The 15,928-nt window shown below is 39.3% G+C and overlaps 1 protein-coding gene across 2 annotated transcripts in view; it reads right to left on the bottom strand.

Moving 5' to 3' along the window:
- XPNPEP3 (X-prolyl aminopeptidase 3) overlaps positions 1–15,928 on the bottom strand; it is a 43,824-nt gene that overhangs the window by 9,340 nt on the left and 18,556 nt on the right. For both annotated transcript variants that reach the window (XM_052639716.1, XM_052639717.1), the window contains 3 exons: positions 14,537–14,739; positions 7,228–7,290; positions 5,973–6,086 (listed from right to left, as the gene is read on the bottom strand). In XM_052639716.1, coding sequence (XP_052495676.1) covers positions 5,973–6,086; positions 7,228–7,290; positions 14,537–14,739 — 380 coding nt within the window. The remainder of the gene's footprint in view (positions 1–5,972; positions 6,087–7,227; positions 7,291–14,536; positions 14,740–15,928) is intronic.

The following is a 15,928-nucleotide window of genomic DNA, read 5'->3' as shown; positions in this document are numbered from 1 at the left end:
AAGAAAGACAGCACTGTTGAGTGGTTAAGTGTGTTGGCTCTGGAACCATAGTGCTTGGGTTTGAATTACTAGATGTGAACATCAGCACATCATAAATGTTACTTCTGTCACTATTAATTAAAAAAAAAAACCTATGTAAGTCGGTATCCAAGGCCTTTATTCACATATAACTTACCCATTTAACTTTAGAATATCACTCCCTCTTCTGCTCTCCATCAGAACATTTGGTGGGAGCAAAAAAAGAAAAAAAAAACCACTTTGCGTAAATCTCTGTTTTACCACTTGTCATGTTATACTGAAATTTTCTGTTTCTGTCTTTGAAGACGGGCCATATCTCATTCATATCTAAATAAGCACAGAACTTGGCACACACTAGAATAATGGTCAGATAAATACATATATAATAATGATAAGAAGAATGAATGTGGTTTTTACTTCTGGCAAAATATAGACTAAATTTTAGAAAACAACTCAGTTCTGGATAAAAATAGATTCTATGAAATGTTGACATTACATCATGTAAGAGATGTCTTAAAGACTTTTTTTCCTTGAATAAAGACAGCCCAGAACTGAAACTAGGGCTGGGAGTGATAAGTAAGTATTACAGTACATAGGAAGGAAAGTGTCTGCAGAGTGGGGAAGATGAGCAGGAGATTTCCTTCAGTAACCCAGGACATTCACAGGGGATAACAGGGCTCTGGGTCATCAGAACCCACTTCACTTCTGACAAAAGCATATGCGAATAATATTTAGAGGAAATGGCTCCCAAATTTGGGACTTCACAATTTCCCCAAAATAACAACAAGCACACATGAGCTCACAACCAGAGGCTGTCACTGTCAAGCACATGAGACAGTAGGCCCCAGTCAGCGAGACTCAGCAGGAACACCACATACCAAATTCAGGTCTTCCAGAATTCCAGGTGATGGAATTATCTGGAATTCATGACATAACTGCTGTCATGAAATGTTTAAAGAGATAAGGTTAACAAGCAACAAGTGACAACTAAAAAATAACCATGTGGATTTGAAGGGAATGGAGATAAAAATTACTGCTGAAATAAAACACTAGGTGGATGGCTGAAGGAGTAGGTTAGACAAATGAAAAAGTTTAGTTTCCTAGAAGACAGACCTACCAAAATCCCCTAGAATATGACAGAGACAGACAAAACCAATGTAAACATGAAAGAAAAGTCAGCTTACCGGAAACAGAACAGAGGTTTAACCTATCAACACATCTAACTGAAGTCCTTGCAGGAGTGAACAGAGACATGGAAGAGGTGATATCTAAAGAAATGTCTGAGCATTTCCTAGAACTGATAAAGACACAAATCTACAGATTCAGGAACCAGAAGGTATCATAATGAGACACGTAAAAATAAATTTGTACTTAGAAATACAATAAAACTGAGACATACCAAAGAAAAAGAAATCTTAATGTAGCAAAAAGAAATTTCCCAAAGTAAAATAATAATTATTTTCTTTTCTAAGATCAGCAAAAAGTCAGAAGAGAGTAAAAATATATTAAAACTGATGACTAACAATAACTGTCAATCTAGGATGGTTTTCTCAGCATAGCCATTTCTCAAGAATGAGAATGAAATAAAGCTGCTTTGGCTAAACGAAGGTGGAACAAGTTTATCAGCTATATACCTTCATCTAAAGGAAGCTGAGGTGGAAGGAAGGTGATCCCAGAAAGGCCGTCTAAGAGCTAAGAAGGGAAGATGAACATGCAGGTAAGTTTGTTTAAAGCCTCTGCTGTGACCTCTTCCTGACAGCTGCACGTCGCTGTGGTAAGCCCTGAGGCAGAACCATGGGCAGCCTGCGGTCTTTCTGACCACAACTGTGCCAGGCTCCTACTAGCCAGTCAAGAGCAGAGCCCTTCCAATACCCTGCGTTTCTCGTGGTTTGTTGATAACCTTGCCCGGTAACTTGAATTGAAAACTTTTAGATAACCAAAGCTAGACTATGACCTATAGGTTTTCGACCATTTTCCCTTATTTCTTACTTGCTCTAATAACAGCGATACGTCTTCTTGCCTTATAAGGCTAGATTTGTGCTTATTCTCTAGTTTTCCAAGAATGAATACTATATTGTTTAGGAACAGGTACCCTGGTGGTAAAACTATGAAGAAAAACCAAAAAATGGTTAAAATAATTGTTAGGATGATAGGAGATAGAAAGGGAGATGTGCATGGGATTGCCTAGAAGCTTCTAAGGTTCAAGCAGTGTTCTTTCTATCCTTGATGGTGGATACATGGTGGTTCATTTTATTATTATTTTAAACAGTACAATATATTTATTGTTTATAACATTTGACAAATATGACAACTTTAAGAAAATACATGGAATATAGTGAAAGTGAAATATTAATTCTTAAATAATCATGCTTAGAAAGGAAAAAAGGATGAAAATTAATGAATTTAGGGAATTCCCTGGTGGTCCTGTGGTTAGGACCAGGTGCTTTCAATGCCCAGGTTCGATTCCTGGCCAGGGGACTAAGATCCTATAAGTCACATGTCACAGTAAAAAAAAGAAAAAAAAAAAAAAAAAAGAGTTTAGCACCTAATTTAAGAAGCTAGAAAAAGAAGAAGAGAATGAACATAGAGAGAGAAGAGTAAAATTAACAAAGGCCAGGACACAGTGTGGTAAGATAATAAGCAAAGACAAAATAGCATTAATGGTATGTGAAGCTGACTTTCACAGACGAATAAAAACCCGCAAACCTCTGCTGAGATTTCTTTGCACAGATCTGAAGTGTACAGAACTAAGTTTTGTCAAACGTATATACCCAGGTAACCGTATGTTCACGCTTTTACCCAGTCAACGCCCCATCAGAAGCAACCACTGATCTGATTTCTATCACCATAGATGAGTTTTGCTTATTCCAGAACTCCACATGAACGCAGGAGTAGAATCATATAGCTTGCAATTTTTTCCTTTTGAGGTCATTTGTGCTCTTGGTAGTGCTGTGGTTTGCTCCTTTCTCGTAAGGATATACCACATGGCAACGTCTTCATCTAATATCCTAGTTACAAACTGGCTATCAACATTCTTGTACAAGGCATTTTGGGGATATATGTTTTAATTTTTCTTGGAAAAGTACCTACAAAAGAAATTGCTGGTTCATAGGGATATGTATATTTACTTTTAAAGAAACTATTAAGTTTTATTAGAAAAAAAGAGAAGGCAAAAATAGTTCAAGACTGTAAAAAGGTACATAAACAAAAAACAAAAGAAAAGAAAAAGAATGTAAAAGTGTAATTAATTCCAAACACAAAAGATTAAAACGTAAGATAATTCTATGAATAATTTTAAAAACTTGGACGAAATACTAGAAAAATATAATCTACAAAACTGTTTCAGGAAGAATGGAAATATAAATTGATAAAGTCACTTTGGGAACGTCTGGCAGTTTCTTTTTTTTTTTTGGCCTCACTGCGTGGCATGCAGAACTTTCTCAATCAGGGATCAAACCTGAGCCCCTTGCAATGGAAGCGCAGTTTAAACCACTGGACCACCAGGGATGTCCTAGGCATTTTCTACCAAAGTTGCAAATATGCATACCCTATGACTCAGCAACTCCACTATTAGGTGTTCCTTAGGCAATCTTGATAACATATACCGTTCACAGAATATTCTTCATAATGGTAAAAACCCAGAAAATATATAAATGTCCATCTATGGATATTTATCACAGAAAGAAATTAAAACAGAAAAGTTTATAATATTCATTCATTTAAAAATAATAATAAACCCACTCATTACATGCTAAAATAACATTTTTAATGAAAATAACTTTTTCTAAAAATTATTGTTAGAAAAGTGGCACTGCTTTACATTTTTGCAAATCTCTATTTAGCATAGAAAAATAGAAGACAGCTAGAGTCTCCTCATATTTGCTTCTGCATTCAATTTGAAGTGATGTTTCATGTCATGAAACCTCTGGGATACTTAACTGTACAGTTGAGAGACAGTAAGAGTGAAAAAGAGCATGTAACATCTTAGCATTCTTATGAAAATAGATTTAACTTCATAAACCACACTTCAACTGCTATTCCACACTTTAGCTATTACAATGAACAAACTAGTGGCATGCAACAACATACTGTTATATGAAAGAAGACACACATAGTATTTCAAATACATAAAGTTCAAACATAACTGAAACCAAAGCAAATAATGTGAAACTACATTATTTACTAATTGTAAAATAAAAAGAAAAGCAAAGACACGATCACTATCAACACTGGCAGAGTGGTTACCCGATCAGGGAGAGGAGGAGCTATCATAGGCAGGGCAAAGACTGCATGGAGAAAAAGCTGTTTGGGGGTGGGGGGCACAGTAAGGCCCTATTTCAGGGGCTGACAAGTTTTTTCTGTAAAGGGCTAGTGATATTTACTTTGTGGACCATACTGTCTCTGATGCAACTACTCAACTCTGCCCATGGGGTGGGGGTAGGGGAGCAGAAATCACTGTGTTCCAATGAAACTTTATTTAAAAAACAAAGTGGAAGGCTGGATTTGGCCCAGAGGGCCAGCAAGCTACAGCTTGCTGGTATGTTTTATTTCTTGATCTGGGTAATGGTTACACGAGTCTTTAAAATTATCCATTAAACTCTTCCTTTATGGTTTAACTACTTTCCCAGTAGGTGCATTTTACAATTAAGATATGTAAAAATAAATAGAAAGTCTCAGTATATTAATGAAATTGAACCACAGTTAAAAGGCCCGTAAGAGATAATATCAGGCCCAAATAATTCCACAGGACGTTCTAACCAATTTTCAAGGAACGTTAATTCAAATCATTCTATAATATTAAAAAACAAACTGTTTGACACCTTGATGTGAAAACCAGAAAGACAGCAAGAGAAAAATTATAAGACAATCTCACTCATGTACACAAATCAGAATATACTAAACAACACATGAGCAAGTTGGAACCAGTTGTGCCACAAGATAAGATGCTTAACTTCATTGGGAATAGAGGCAACGGAATTTAAGGCCACAATGTCTTATTCCAACTAAAATGATAGAAATTAAGAAGTTTGATAGTAGCAAGGGATAGAGAGAATATGGTCAACAGAATTAACTATACATATATGCTGGCAGGAGTGTAAACAGATACAAATACATGGGGAAAAAAATTATTTTATCCTGCTTGAGTAAAAAGAAAAGCTAAGCTCCCAAAACTACATATAACAGTATGTAATTTTTAAATAGTTCATAAAGAGGCAGAACTAATTAATATTGTTTGGGGAATCATGTCTATATGATAAAACTATTTTTTTAAAAAACCCAAGAGAATGACAAACAAACATTTAGGATACTGCTTAGTGACCTCTGGGAGGGAGGCTGTGGGAGGGCAGAGCATCAGGGTCTGTAAGAAGACTGAACATACTGGCAATGTTCTTGAGTTGAGTCTTTGGTTCACAGGTATTCATTAGAAAAAAAAATGTGTAATTTACATGTTTGCTATATTCATTTTTTGGAATTTACTGTAAATTTAAGTAGATAATTAAAAGTAGACTCAATAAAGGAATACAAGATTCTTTACTTATAAATCACTTGGGAAGAAAACCATAAAATATAAGTTCCCTCACAGCTAATAAGCTATTGGTAAAATCTGCCTGCTCCCAAAATAAGCTTGGCCTGTTGTTGGCACAAGACCTCAGTGAAGGAGTTTTACCACATGAAATGAGCAGAGGATTTAGACTAGAATACTTGGCTCTGCATTAATGAGTTACCTAAAGCTTCTTTTCTGTTAAACAGGCATGCTAATAACTGCTCTTATCTCATAGTGCTAATGTGAGGATCAAAGGAGAGCATGTCTATAAAAGCATTTTATAAACAAAAGGTTTTATAAACGGCAGTTAGCTTGTGAAAGCTGAAGGTTAAGGGGCTGTGAGGCTACAGCTGTTTCCTACTAAGGCATCTGAACCCAGAGGTAGTAGCACTGAAGGGGATCTACGCACCTTGATGAGCTGATTGTTCTTCACATAGTGCAAAGTGTTTGACCGGTTACCTCCAGCAACCACAGGTGGGTAAGCTAAGATGTCTGCACCACGGGCCCGGCATTCAAACTCAAACTGAAAAACAGCAGCAAAGTCTGACAATACAGGACTGAAGAAAGGATTTCCTTAAGGCCGCCCTAGCCTAGTCTCTCTTCAACAGCCCATACCTCCAGTCAAGTACTTAAGTCAATACCAGAAAACGATCCATCACATCTTTTTAACCAAAGTTTTATGCTATAATTTCAGTCCATTACTTTTATTCTCACCCCAATACTGTTATTCAACGCTATTACTAAATCTGTTCTTTTCTTCCAAGTGCTCTAACTTTCCTATGATTTTCAAACAGTTAAGTCCTGAAGACAGAACAGAAAACTTATGATCAGGCTGAGTACAAAGATATAGTCTAGACACTTTACATGTTACTTTTTTCTTATTTAGGTAAACACTGGAATACAACTTGCATTTTTAACAAGAGCTCTAAATTTCCAATTTCAACCTTCCAAATAGCTACCAACCTACATGCTCTGGAAATTTGAAAAAGGATGCTAGGCAAATGGTAAATTCTAATTTCGTTATGTCCTAGGACGAAGCTGGAGGCTGTTTCGTATCTGCTACTATCCACAGAACCGCCTCGGATTCTCTGCCTTTACATTTACCTAAATACTATGATTCTTCTTAACTCCCACTTGTGAAAGTCCTTCCTTCTTTATCTGTTCTTTTCAATTTTCTCCATTTAATTGTGAAAGAAAGTAAAAGTAGCTCAGTCGTGTTCGACTCTTTGTGACCCCATGGCATAGTTCATGGAATTCTCCAGGCCAGAATACTGGAGTGGATAGCTGTTCCCTTCTCCAGGGGATCTTCCCAACCCAGGGCTCAAACCCAGGTCTCCCGCATTGCAGGCAGACCCTTTACCAGCTGAGCCACCAGGGAAGCCCAAGAATACTGGAGTGGGTAGTCTATCCCTTCTCCAGCAGATCTTCCTGACCCAGGAATTGAACTTGGGTCTCCTGCATTGCAGGTGGATTCTTTACCATCTGAGCTACCAGGGTAGCTCTACATATTTTAGACTCATCTAATAAATTACCAGTGACATTTAAGAACCAAATCCTCTTCATGGATACCCTAGTCATGTCCATGAAAGCCAACTGGATGCCATATGCAAATCAAGAAAGTACATTTGCCTCTGACAAAACTTCACCAGGCATTTAAAGCTCACCTTAGCATAAAGAAAGCCTTCTTCCACAGGGGCTTTACTGGCAAACATGGTCTCTATAAAAGCCTGCAAAGAGAAGGAAGGAAGAAAAGAACATAGTCCCATTTTAACTACGTTGCTTATCCTAACATTCAAAATACTGGAGCTCAAATGAAAAACACGGTTCTCCCCAACTTTGTTGACCTGAAGTTATGGCTTTGTGGGCACGATAATACAGCTTTCCAAAGGGGAAAATACTGCTTTCCGGAATAGTTGGCTGATGACAGACTTAGTGGAAGGGCATTCAACCTTCCCACTTAGAATATACACTGTATGCTAGAATAAGCGGCAGGGAAACACATTTGTCATTTATCTTTCAAAATGATTCTACAGCCTTAGAATATATGCAATTATGGATTCACTGGTAGAGCCTACAGCAGGGTTCCCCAGCCTTGGCACTATCAACATTTTGGGCCAGGTTATTCTTTGGGGGCTATCCTGTTCAATGCAGGATGACAGTAGCATTCCCTAACTGTGATAATTAGATGTTGCCAAATGTCCCCTAGGGAACACAAAACTGCCCCCAGTTGAGAACCACCGGCCTACAATATCAGTAATTTAATTATTGGCCAATAAGTTCATTCGGGTTTTTCTGTGACATCTTACACAATGTGCCTTTGGTTTTTATTTTGTTTTAGCTCCATTCCCCTCAAATGTTGCTTTTCTTCAACTCTACCATGAATTTATGCTCTCTTGTATTTTATGTATCCATGTAAGCTAATCAAAATCCTTTTTGAAATGAGGTCCAGTGAGGAATTGCAGACCCGGATGTTTACAAAGATAGGAAACACGACACACATGCAGTGCAGCTATCACAGGGGATTCCTGGGTCGGCCAAACAGTTGGTCCAGGTTTTTCTGTAAGATTCTTTTTTTTTTTTTAACCCTTTTGTTAGCGTAACTATTCTTTTTTCTTTATCATTCATTTAAAAAATTTTTATTTTTACTTTATTTTGCTTTACAATACTGTATTGGTATTGCCATACATTGACATCAATCAGCCACGGGTGTACATGAGTTCCCAATCCTGAACCCCTCTCTCCCACCTTCCAGCCCTAGTGTAACTATTCTTAAGGAAACTATTTTGCCCAAATATCAAAAGTCTTATAGAAACATTCTAGATTAGAATGTTGGGAACTCTGAAGGAATATAATCACTGATAGCTAGAAGTTGTTTATTAAGAAAAATAAGGGCAAATTCTCTGTTGTCATTGCTAAATTGGTAGATTATAAAGGAATTACCAGACTTGATACTTCTAAGACGGCTCCCCTGTGGCTTAGATGGTAAAGAACCCATCTGCAATGTGGGAGACCCACGTTCGATCCCTGGGTTGGGAAGATCCCCTGGAGAAGGGAATGGCAACCTACGCCAGTATTCTTGCCTGGAGAATCGCAGAGCTGGACATAACTGAGTGACTGACACTTCCACTTTCTTCCTTCTAAATTTCAGGACAACATTGCCTAGCACTGACCCTAGTCAAGGTCTGAACTATGTTGGTTAATAGTGCTGAGAGGAGTTTCCAAGCAGTCTGTTATCAGCTTATCAGTATTGATAACAGTGAAATTACTGGTTTGCTCTTGGATTCTCTGGGACCTCTGAAGGGCTTTGCTGCTTCATAGAAGGAATATACCAACACAATCAAAACCCTAGGATCCCTAGCTGAGATTCCTGGGGCTGCCTGGTTCCGAGGTGTTCTGTGTGTGTATCTGTGGTTCCAGAGCCTCCGAGAAAGTTCATCTTCCCCAGTCCTGACTGAGGAGGACAACAGGAGCCTGTACTCTAGACCTGGCTGATGGGTTATTGTTGTTCAGTGGTTAAGTTGTATCTGACTCTTTGTGACCCCATGGACTGCAGTGTGCCAGGCACATTTCACTAATTTGTCCTTCACTAACCTCCCTGAGTCTGCTCAAATTCATGTCTGTTGAGTTGGTGATGCTATCTAACCATCTCATCCTCTGCTGCCCCCTTCTTCTGTCTTCAATCTTTCCCAGCATCAGAGTCTTTTCCAATGAATTGGCTCTTCACATCAGGTCGCCAAAGTACTGGAACTTCAGCTTCAGCATCAATCCTTCCAATGAACAGTCAGGGTTGATTTTCTGAATCAATCGAAAATTTTAACTGGTTTGATCTCCTTGCAGTCTAAGGGACTCAAGAGTCTTCTCAGCACTATCCGAGAGCATCAGTTCTTTGGTGCTCGGCCTTCTTCATGGTCCAACTCTCATATCCGTATGTGTCGGCAAAGTAACGTCTCTGCTTTTTAATACTCTGTCTAGGTTTGTCATAACTTTCCTTCCAAGGAGCAAACGTCTTTTATATTTCATGGCTGCAGTCACCATCTGCAGTGATTTTGCAGCCCAGGAAAATAAAATCTGTCCCTGCTTCCACTTTCCCCCCTTTTGCTATGAAGTAATGGGACCGGATACTATGGTCTTAGTTTTTGAATGTTGGGTTTCAAGCCAGCCTTTTCACTCGTCTTTCACCTTCATCAAGAGTCTCTTTAGTTCCTCTTCACTTTTTGCTATTAAGAGTGGTATCATTTGCATATCTGAGGTTTCCCCTCGCAATCGTGATTTTAGCTCGAGCTTCATCCAGTCCAGTGTTCTGCATGATGTACCCTGCGTATAAGTTAAATAAGCCGGGTGACAATATGCAGCCCTGGCGTGCCCCGTTCCCAACTTTGAACAGCCCACTGCTGCAAGTCCAGTTCTGCTGCTTCTCGACCCGCTGTACCCTCTCCTTTGGTAACTCGAGACTGGGGAGCACTACCACTGTCTTTAACAACTGACCCGTTTAACTGCCATTTGTTAGTACATCTGGCATCTAAATTCATTCATTCCTTTTTTTTTTAAACCCGACATGAAATCCACATTACATAAAATTAACCAATTTAACAGTGAACAATTTGGGGAATTCTCTGTGCTTCCACCACAGGGGGCATAGGTTTGGCTCCTGGTTGGGGGACTAATGGCCCACATGCTGCGCCTCGTGGCCAAAAAAAAAAAAAAAGTGAACACTTCAGTGGTATTTAGTCTACTGACAATGCTAGGCAGCTTCCACCTCTGTCTAGTTTAAAAACATTTTCACCACCCCAAAAGAAACGCCCTACCCAAATAAGCAGTTACTTTCCCCATATCCCTGTCACCCCAGGCCCTGGCAAGCATCAACCTGCTTTTGGTTTCTATGGATTTACATATTCTGGCTATTTCACATAAACGGAACTACATAACGTGTCGCCTTTTGTGTCTGGTCTGCTTCACTTAGGATAATGGCTTCAAGGTTCATCAATGTTGTGGAATGTATCAGTATGTCATTCCTCTTTACGGCTGACCAGTATTCATTCCACTGTATGTATAGATATAAACACTACATTTTGCTTATCCGTTCATCAATGGATGGTCATAAGAGTTGTTTGCACCTTTTGGCTATTGTCAATGGTGACTCAACTTCGCTCACAGCTCAGTCGGTAAAGATTCTGCCTGAAATGCAAGAGATCTGGGTTCAATCCCTGGGTCAGGAAGACCCTCTGGAGAAGGAGATGACAACCCATTCCAGTATTCTTGCCTGGAGAATCCCACGGACAGAGGAGTCTGGCAGGCTACAGTCCATGGGGTCGCAAGAATTGGACACTACTTAGTGACTAAACCACCACCACCATTGTTTGAGCACCTGTTTTTAATTCTTTTGGGTATATACCTAAGAGAAGAACTGTCAGGTCATATAATACTTATTTTTTTTTAGGAACCCCCAAGTATTTTCCACAGTGACTGAACACTTCTACTGGTAACGTACAAGTAAGTAAGTAAACGTCACTCAGTCATGCCCAACTCTTTGCGACCCCATGGACTGTAGTCTACCAGGTTCCTCCGACCATGGGATCTTCCAGGCAAGAATACCGGAGTGGGTACCATTTCCTTCTCCAGGAGATTTTCCCAAGCCATGGATTGAACCCAGGTCTCCCACACTGTAGGCAGACACTTTACTGTCTGAGCCACCAGGGTAATGTACAAAGGTCCCGATTTTTCCACATCCTTGCAAACACTTATTAATTTTTAAGGAAGATTTTTATTTAGTTATGGCTGTGCTGGGTCTTCATTATGCATGCGGGCTTCCTCTGGTTGCGGCCAGTGGGGGCTACTCTCTAGCTGCGGTGCACGGGCTTCTCATGGTGCTGGTTTCTCTTAATGCCCAAGCTCCAGAGCACAGGCTCAGCAGTGTGGTGCTCAGGCTTAGGTGCCCTGAGGAACGTAGGATCTTCCCTGACCAGGGACTGAACCCATGTCCCCTGCACTGGCTGGCAGATTCTTTACCACCGAGCCACCAGGGAAGCTCAACATTTGTTATTTTTTAATAAGGCATATTATTAGGTATGAAGTGGTATCTGATTTTGATTTGCATTTCCCAAGTGGCTAATGATATTTAAAACATTTTTTCATGTGCTTAGGTCATTTGTATATCTTTGGAGAGATGTCTATTCAAGTTTCACTCACTTTATAATTGAGCTGTCCTTTTTTTCTGTTGGCCGTGCCAAGAGGCTTGCAGGATCTTAGTTCCCTGATCAGGGATTGAACCATCACCCTCAGCATTGACAGTGTGGAGTCCTAACCTCTGGACTATCATGGGCTTTCCTTTTTTGAGTTGCAAGAATTCTTTACATATTCTGAATACTTGACCTTTATCAGCAAACATTTTCTCCCATTCTGGAGGTCGCCTTTTTACGCTCCTGAAAAATGCCCTCTGAAACACAACTATTTTTAACTTTGATCAAATCCAGTTTATTTTTCTTTTGTTGCTTATTTTGGTGTCATATTTAATAAATTCAAATTCATAAAGATCCAGCACTGTATTTTCTTCTAGGAGCTTTATATACTTGTAGCTCTTAAGGTTAGGTCTTTGATCTATTTTGAGTTAATCATTGTATATGTGTGTGAGGTATGGGTCCAACATCGTTACTGCACATGTGGACACCCAAGTGTTCCAGCATACTTGAATTATTCTTAAAATACATGGTTAAGGAATTATTTTGAAAGAAAAAGGATGATTCTGATAAGAGGGATGAAAATAAAACTCTTGAGCTTGGGTGACTGCCAAACCACTGCTGGTTTGAAGTAGTACTGGCTTTTAAATCAGTGGAATCTGAAAAAGATAAATCTGAACCTTAGCAGCTAGCATAATGGATTGGCAAGGAATCGCAAATTGAGGGCAGGTATGGATGGCTTCAGTCTGACAAAGCTCACTCTTCTTCAGACGAGTCTCACTCATTTTGGGCAGCAGGTGGAGCTCTAACCAAAGAAACTTGCGCCACTGTTAATGAACCAGTGAGGCTTCTGAGACACACTACAACTAAGATAATTCAGGTATGGTAAACTGTCTGATGGAGGACAAAAAAAAAAATCAGAGACCCTTATCTCTTAAGGTTTAGTATGCAGAATACTATGTAAAGAACTCTGCAACTAAAAACCAAAAAGATAAATAGTTCTATTAGAAAACAGGCAAAAGAGCTGAATGGACATGTCTCCAAAGATGATATATAAAGGTCCAATAAGCACACAGAAAGATGCTCAATGAGTGACTAGGAAAATGCTAATCAAAACCAAAATGAGATACCATTCTTTTGTGTGTGTGAAAATCATTTATTTATTTTTGGCTGCTCTAGTCTTTGCCGCGTGTGGACTTCCTCTAGTTACAGCGAGTGGGGGCCGCTGTCTAGTTGTGGTGCGAGGGCTACTCATCACAGCGGCTTCTCTTGTTGCAGAGCGCTGGCTCTAGGGTGCCCAGGTTTCTGCAGTTGCGGTGCGTGGGCTCAGTAGTTATGGTTCATTGGCTTAGTTTCCCCGGGGCATGTGGGATCTTCCTGGACCAGGGACTGATTGAACCGATGTCCCCTGCATTGCAAGGCAGATTCTTTTATTTCCGTAAGGACGATTCTTAACCACTGGAACAATAAGGAAGCCAAAGACACCATTTCACATCCATTAGGATGGTTATCATCAAAGCAAACGAACCAAACAAAACCCCCAAACCAAAAAATAAGTGTTGGTGAGGATGCAGAGAAATTGGAACCCTTGTATATTGCTAGCAGAAATGTCAAATGGTGAAGCCACTATGGAAAACAGTTTCAAGGGAGCAATCAACGGGTGACATAAAAGGGAAAACTTAATGTAATTTTGTGCCTCAAGAGATGCTTAAAGCAAGACAATACTATTTCTCCTAGCCTTGACTCGGAAGTGCCTTGGGGTGGAGGGCTCTGATGAAATCTCTTCCTCTTTTGAAGAGCCTAAAACAGAGCTACACAATAGCCAACGTAACAAACACACTTCCCAGATTCCCAGAGCGAACATACGTTCTCAAAATGGACAAGAGATGAGAGAGCTCTGTGTTTGACTATGTGAAACAATACAAATGTAGCTAGTTTTGGGTTTTTTTTTTTTGTTTCTGATTCTCACGTCATAGGATGGATCTATTATAGAGGAGCTATGTTGGGAAGCAAACTGCGGGAATATTTAACAGGTTGAACCTGAAAAACACTGATTAATAATAGTCTAAATGAACACTATGTAGTCATCAATTGTGATGATGGTTTAAAAGAGGTACCACAATATGATGGTAGAATGTCATCTACTCTATGTTGATGAGATCAAAGGTTTATACTTGGTCTCTGTGAGAGCTGTTACAGAGCAGGAATATGCCAATGAGACCAAAATCCAAAACTCCCTAGCTGAGATTCCTGGGGCTTCCTGGTTCCGAGGTGTCCTATGCATGCATTTGTGGTTCCTGAGCCCCAGAGAAAATGCACCCTGCCCGGTCCTTACTGGGGAAGCACAACAGGAGCCTGCACTCAGCTTCTCTGGACACGGCTGTGAGACAGACATTGGCTGTGATAGCTATTCTCACATTAATGCTGTTGGTAAACTGTGCCCTTCTGTAATAAACTGATTAATTTGTAAGCATGGTCATTTTAGGTCCCATGAATCTACTTTGATAAGCCCTGCCACTATTACTGTAATTATGATAAGGAAAGGAAATAAAATGAATTAACTTATGTTGTTCCAAAGAGAAACAACTAAGATATTGGATAAAAAGACACAAGAAGGATATCTAATTTGCCTTCCTAAGTACTGCACAAGTCTCTAGACACACTCGGTAAACAGCAAAGCAGGTGTATGTCCATGTGCCGTGAGACTACTGCCCTGGGTACACAACCTCAGGGTGCTCACTGAACCCTAAAAGCTGGACTTTTTCAATTGGGGAAGAACTTTTTTGGTAGGAAGCCATACCTGTGATGTCAGCTTCCCAGCAACCTGCATCCGTTCAATTTCTGCAGGAGATTTGATCAGCCTGAGGCGCTGTACCAGCTGCTGCACAGCCCGAACCTTGTTCTTGCTCCTGGCTTTGACCTCTGCCAGCTGCTGCATGTAGTCACAGTGGAGTTGTTTGTGAGCAGGCCTCATCCAGTCATACCACAGTGTATGTGTCTCAGCTTAAAACAGATTTAAAATAAGACAGCAACAAGAAATACCACCTGTCATAGACTTGAAGAGTCAAAACTATTTCAAAATGTGTAGTATAAACTCTAAAGGGTTGAACACACTCTCTCAGGACCTAGAGGCCCTTCCTGAAAATGGCAAGATATTCTGAGACTGGATATACGGCTTTTTCCACCCTCAAACCTCAGTGTTTTTTTGTAAAGACAAAAGATGAAACTAGAGCTTTACTCAAGCTTTGATTATTTATTAACTGTTTAAGAAAAATTCTGACAATTGTTCTCCACACCACAAGTCAGCTAGAGGTACTATTAAATAACTGAACACAGAAGGACCGAAAAAGTACTCAGCTCACAACCTCATGGTTAAAAGTGCTCTGTCCCTTAGTTTCAAACAGTCTCAGTACTGGTGAGAGGGGGTCTCACAGCGGATAATCCACATTCATCCAGAATACCTGTCTTCCTTCATCTGCCATGTGTTCTCATTACAGATAACCACAGTTCACCTTTTCACTTTGCAGACCCAAGGAAATGGTTGACTTTTGCTCGAGACATAAGATAAGGCACACCATGAAAATTTTTTCCGCTTAGACCATGTCTCTATTTGTTTTCCCCCCTTTTTATTTTCTGACAGAAACCTATGAGTAGTATTCGAACAATTTAAATCTGAAGATTTCTATGTTTCATACAATGGACTTGGGACAGAAGAGGGGGAAAAGCCCTAAAAATGTTGATTGGGTATGCATTAGTGATACAATTTCCAAAATATTTTCACTTTTTAAAATAAAAACGATTTTAAATATAGACTACATGTAAAACTTTAATCTTACTTTCAACAGAAATTTAGTTGTTGTAATTTTTAAAAAGTAAAACAACTATGACTATTTGCCATCATTTTATAAAATCATAGGCCAACCTTTTTAGGCTTTTAAAACCTTTTTAGATTTTAAACTTTCAATCCAGGATTGTTGGAAGCAATTCTGAAATCCTCTTTTAATTAGAGAATGACTTCAGAAATGTTTATAAATCTTACAAGAATATCGGACTGAAATTTTACAATCAAATACCTTATTTTGTCTAAAATCAATAGTTTATAACTTGACCATCTATCTTATTTACCAAATTTGGCTCTATGTGACTTTTGGACACTTTAAAAAATAAAATACTTCCTGGAGCTGTAGATGTA

Source organism: Budorcas taxicolor, chromosome 5, assembly GCF_023091745.1.
Source record: "Budorcas taxicolor isolate Tak-1 chromosome 5, Takin1.1, whole genome shotgun sequence".
NCBI classification, from domain to species: domain Eukaryota; kingdom Metazoa; phylum Chordata; class Mammalia; order Artiodactyla; family Bovidae; genus Budorcas; species Budorcas taxicolor.
This window is presented reverse-complemented; position numbering and strand designations above follow the sequence as displayed.